A 5,675-nucleotide genomic window follows, 5' to 3' on the forward strand; every position below is an offset into this window, starting at 1 on the left:
GTTTTCACACTTAAGCATAATCCGGATGGTTCTATTGCTCGTTATAAGGCCCGTTTGGTGGCCAAAGGTTATGCTCAGACTTATGGGATCGATTATCAGGAGACTTTTGCTCCGGTTGCCAAAATGACCACCATTTGCGTTCTTCTGTCTATTGCCGCTATCAGAAGCTGGCCTCTCTATCAGTTAGATGTCAAGAATGCGTTTCTCAATGGTGATCTTCAGGGAAAGGTTTATATGGTCCAACCTCATGGGTTTCTTACATCTGCTTCTCCTACACATGTTTGTCGTCTTCGTCGTTCTCTTTATGGCTTGAAGCAGTCTCCTCGCGCATGGTCTGAGCGCTTTACTAAGGCCATGCATCAGTTTAATTTCCATCAGAGTTCTGCTGATCACATCCTTTTCTTACGTCACTCCCAAGGTAAAACTGTTGTTTTGATTGTTTATGTTGATGATATTGTTATTACTGGAGATGATAGTGATGGCATTACCAAGGTCAAATCCTACTTAGGACGTCAATTTGAGATTAAGGACCTTGGTCATCTTTGTTATTTTTTGGGTATTGAGGTTGCACGATCCCACTCTCGTATATTTATCTCTCAGCGTAAATATGTACTTGACTTGCTCCGTGATTCTGGTCAGCTTAGTTCTCGTCCAGCTGATACTCCTATTGAGCAGAATCACAGGTTGGCTGATTCTGAGGGGGAGTGTTTGTCAGATATTGGCCAGTATCAGCGTCTTGTGGGAAAATTGATCTACTTATCTATGACTCGCCCCGACATTGCTTATGCTGTTAGTGTCGTAAGTCAGTTTATGCACTCGCCTCAAACATCTCATCTTATTGCTGTCCATCGCATTCTTAGATATCTTAAGGGATGTCTTGGTCGAGATATTTTGTTTAGTAATCATGGCCATCTTCGCATTGAGGCGTGGACAGATGCAGTTTATGCTGGGTCAGTGACTGATAGACGATCTACTTCGGGGTACTGTACTAAAGTTGGTGGCAACTTGGTAACTTGGCGTAGTAAGAAGCAGGATGTGGTCTCTCGGTCTAGTGCGGAATCAGAGTATAGAGCTATGGCACTTGGAGTGTGTGAATTGTTGTGGCTCAAGATCTTACTCGCTGACTTGTGTCTTCTAGTAATAACCCCTTTTTCACTATATTGTGATAATAAATCAGCCATTAACATAGCAGCTAATCCGGTTCAACATGACAGAACGAAGCATATCGAAGTTGATCGACATTTTATTAGAGAGAAGATTGTTTCTGGGCAGATTTGTACTCCGTTTGTTCCAACATCTCAGCAACTCGCAGATATTCTTACTAAAGGTGTTAGTAAAACCGCCTTTGAAGGTGTCTTGTCCAAGTTGGGCATTATTGATATCCATGCATCAACTTGAGGGGGAGTGTTGAATAATTCTTATTTAATTAGGTTTTTTAGTCAGTTGTCCTTTTTAGTCTTTTCCTTTGTTTGTCTTTGTAATTATAAGTTAAAACCCAATTAGGGTGTGTTAATTGAAACAACTTTTCTATCTATTGTTTTTTAACTAGTTTTTTATGCCAAAAAGAGAATGGATGCCTTGGCTTTGGTAACAAACAGATAAATAGAAGCAAAATCATACATATTTTCAAGAGAGCATTCTAGAGAACAAAACACGACCCAATATGAAACAATTCAATTTGAACTGCATTGAACAAGCAATCTCAATTTGAAATGCACTTAAACTGCATTGAACAAACAATCTCATATTCAAAAGCTGCATTTAGCCCACAATCTATTCAACCAAAAAAGGAAGCAAAAACAACATAATCCTTAACGAGGTGTCTTTTTCTTTCCTGCAATGGAAACCCTCTTACCCTTCAAAGTACGACAATTGTTCTTTGTTCGTTGACCTCTACAAGGCAATCCTTGAATATGCCTCACCCCCCTATAACATTGAATCTCCTTCAATCTCCTAATAGCGAGAGCATTAAATCGCCTCTGAAAAACAAATAAAAAACAACACAATATTAGTTCTTAAAAACCCTAAAAGCATAAAGAATCAAAAGAGGGCAATTTCCATGGATATAAGTAAAATTATTACGAGGTCGCCTTCGATCATGTACTTGGAGACTTCATCACGGATGGTGATGAGTTCATCTTCAGAGAGTTCTTTGGTGATCTTGTTGTTCATGTTGAGGTCAACTAAGATCTGGCGAGCTCTGGTGCGACCGATGCCATGGATGTACTGAAGAGAGAATTCAACACGTTTGTTGTTTGGGATCTCAACGCCTCCAACACGAGCACATTTGATGCTCAGACCTTGAAGCTGCAGTGAGAGAGAGAGAGAGAATTCAGAAACAATTGTAGAATGAGAAAAAGCACATTCTAGAAAACGAAAATTCAATTGGGTGCAGTGAGATTTGGTAGGTTCTTTACCTTAGGAGGGTTAGGGATTGAGAAATGGAGAGTGTTTGTGAATGGATTTGAATGGTTTCCACCCTTGTAGTTTACAGAAAGTGAAGGGGCCAGTGGCATTGCTAGGGTTTGAGCCATCTCTCTCTTCTGTGAGAGCTGAGGTGAGCAAGAGCGCCAAATAAACCACCTTATCCGTTTCAAAGGGGGGAATTTTGTCCGTTGTTTTGAAACTCGGACAGTCCGATTCGAATTGGGAAAATCGAAATTTACTCGGATATCACCAAGCGAGTTTTTCCAATGTTTGGACACAATTTTTTTTATATATATTTTTTTATGATTTTAAAACTCGTCCGAGATCAAGATGATTCGGATAAGTCATTCGAGTTTCAGAGGTTACTAGTGAGCTGTCAATTGGTCGAACTTTGGTCATTAACTTTTTATAAGATTTTTTTTAGAGAGATTCTATTGCTGCACCAACTTGTGCGAATAACACCCCAATTCAAATGCAAAAGCTTACGACAAAATTTCGATTTTGATACAATATTCAGTTTAATTACCAAAACACGTTTTTCCAGTGAATTTGTCATTTTTATAATTAACGAATCCGTTGATAAATTACCAATGAAATCGTTGACATGGCAAAATCGTTGATTTTTTTATTATTGAATTCGTTGATTATAAAAAGTGACGAATTCATCATTGGAAAAATATATTTTGAAAATTAAAATGAACAATGTACCTGACTAGAAATTTCGTCATATTCAACGCACAAAATGAAAATTTACCCAATCATCAATGAATTAGCACATACTTGGGATGCCGTCAATAAAAGTTGGTGATGCAATATAAGCTTTTTTATCCAAATCTAGTGCACTAATGGTTTCAAGAACGAAGCATATCAGTTGCATTTTTTTTTTTTTAGTGGGACTGCATCTGCTCCTTTGTTTGCTATGAACAAATGAGAATAAAGTGAAGAATGGATGGCTAACACATGGCAATTTGCTGAACTGATTTATCTCTTTCTAGGATTTATTAAGTTAGATAGAAGATGTGTGAGGCCGTTAAAGTGTTTTAGGAGGTTTATGATGAGTTTAGTTCATCCAAAATAGTAATATAAGCTAGAATCCTAAAAAGAAAGAAGGTAGATAGATTAGGCTTTAGGTTGTGCGTTGCCATCCCAAATAGTATCCCATTCCTATAGCAACCAACAGTGCCTATGTGGCACGTAGTTGTTGTTGGATTTTAGTTTTGTCATTTGAAAATTCTATGTGTGAATTGAAAGAATTCGATAAAGGAGATTTTTAGGACTTCAAGGCTTGAATCAAATTCGATCTCTTTTAGATAAATATTTCCCTCTACTGGTTAAAACCACAACACATTAACAAATAAATACCTTTAAGATATAGAAAAGTCTACACTCAAATTATTAAATTGGAATATGTATAGTCTGATGTAATCTAGAACACTCAAAAGATATAGAAAATGAAGATGCCAAGTACTTAAGCTTAAAAAAAAGAAAAACACAGAAATTTTTAGTGAAGATATTTGATTTTTAATTGACTTTTTATTGTTATTTTTGTGTCTGTTGACTAAGAGCCATGATTTAATATCTCTTGGTTGAAGAACCATTGGACTGTGTCTGATCTCAGATCTAATGATTTAGATTGCACCTTAAAAAAGGTATGTGTCTCATGCCTTTTAATCAACACCTATTAGTTGAATTTGTGTGATCTAATGGTTCTAATCGCGTTCGATTGATTGTTATTTGGTCTAACAGATCCGATCGTCCTTGATCAGACCAATCATAAATCAACATACCTGATCAATCCTAATTGGGTACTAACTTGATCCAACACACCTTATCGTTCTCAATTAGGTATTATTTTGATCCATCGTATCTGATTGGATACTAACGTATTCGTGCGGTGCAGATTGCACTCGATCCATCACATGTGATGGATCAACCATAACCGTTGTATGCTTTTGAATCTCGAAACTTCAAGACTCCTCAACTTTTCCCTACGATCCGTACGTGCGAAGTGCAAAGTGCCTTAAACACCCTTTCACACGATGCATGTGTGTACCACCCCAAAGCACCAAATCAAAACCTTAAATGTATAACACAAATACAACTAACTATGTTGACTTCTTCTTATAAGGTATTTCACTTTCTCACTTGTGAGCAATGTGGGATTAAATCTTATACACACAAAAATCCTCAAAATCTAATTTGAGAAAAACCAAAAAATTAAATCACAAAAAACGTAAATTTTATTTTGAAAATATTCAAAAAAATCCCATTATTTCAAAATATAAATAATATATATTTTAAAATAAATAAATATATTAAACAATTGTATCACTTAAGTAGTTGCCTACGTACCCAAATATGGATCAAGCTTCCGTAGTTTTTACAACTAAATAACAATTAAACAATTATATCAGATTATAAAAATTAGCATCATTGTAGAGACTAATACGTAGATGAAATATATCTTTTGGATTTAAACATTCACTTAATGTAAATAATCATAGTGTTGTCAAGGTACTGTGGTGAACTTATTTTAAACCAAGGATCACTAGAGACGAGCTAGATTTTTCACACATACTTTTCTCCATGAAGTTAAGAGTTCTATCTACTTTGCACATTAATGATCATGTGTATATCCTGTTTTTATGAGTACTTTTAGAAACAGTCTAGTTTCATAGGAAACGACTTAATTTCCTCATTCATATAAGTATATTCACTTAACGTGATTCTACGAGTCATTAGAGATTTTAAAACTTGTTAAGGATTTACATCCATCTTTTTTTCTTGCAGAAACCAACACTAGATATAGGAAATGGGATAAACTTAGTTCTAGTATTCTGCTAAACCACTCATTTGACTTGTTTGTATCTATTGAACCTTGTTTATCTTTTTCATGAAAAATGTTAGATTTTCATCAATGGTGATTGATTTATTTTATAGACTTTAGTCTAATTCCTTTAGAAGTTTTAGATATCATATCTCTTGGAAGTCTTTAGTCAAAGGATCTGCTAAATTCCTAAGGCTTATGTGCTTTGATTTTCTATTGTATGTTTTGTTTGTAACTTTGTACAATGTTGCCTAGCTATCATTGTTGATCATTATAATTAGAGTGGGCTTCTTTTTTCCATAATAGTATATTCATTAATAGATTCTTAAGTCATTCTGCCTCTTTACATGAATTTGCCAATGCTATCATCTCTAATATCATGGTAGAGTTCAAAATGAAAGTTTGCTTGTTAGATGCCCAA

At 35.5% G+C, this 5,675-nt stretch overlaps 1 protein-coding gene across 1 annotated transcript; it reads right to left on the minus strand.

Moving 5' to 3' along the window:
* Nucleotides 1-1,664: 1,664 nt before the first annotated feature.
* EMB3137 (Ribosomal protein S13/S18 family) lies at nucleotides 1,665-2,587 on the minus strand. Its single transcript, XM_086443041.1, has 3 exons — nucleotides 2,418-2,587; nucleotides 2,083-2,307; nucleotides 1,665-1,979 (listed from the first exon to the last, which is right to left on the minus strand). Exons 1-3 carry the CDS (start codon nucleotides 2,532-2,534, stop codon nucleotides 1,812-1,814), a joined length of 510 nt encoding a protein of 169 aa, XP_086299167.1. The 5' UTR covers nucleotides 2,535-2,587; the 3' UTR covers nucleotides 1,665-1,811.
* Between the last annotated feature and the right edge of the window lie 3,088 nt (nucleotides 2,588-5,675).

Source organism: Akebia trifoliata, chromosome 5 (assembly GCF_017979445.1).
Source record: "Akebia trifoliata isolate Shusen 1 chromosome 5, ASM1797944v1, whole genome shotgun sequence".
NCBI classification, from domain to species: domain Eukaryota; kingdom Viridiplantae; phylum Streptophyta; class Magnoliopsida; order Ranunculales; family Lardizabalaceae; genus Akebia; species Akebia trifoliata.

Coding starts and splice junctions, on each gene's coding strand:
- EMB3137 (XM_086443041.1), bottom strand. CDS start 2,534: ATGGCTCAAACCCTAGCAATGCCACTGGCCCCTTCACTTTCTGTAAAC. Junction 2,308..2,417: donor CAATCCCTAACCCTCCTAAG/GTAAAGAACCTA, acceptor CTCTCACTGCAG/CTTCAAGGTCTGAGCATCAA. Junction 1,980..2,082: donor ACATGATCGAAGGCGACCTC/GTAATAATTTTA, acceptor TTTGTTTTTCAG/AGGCGATTTAATGCTCTCGC.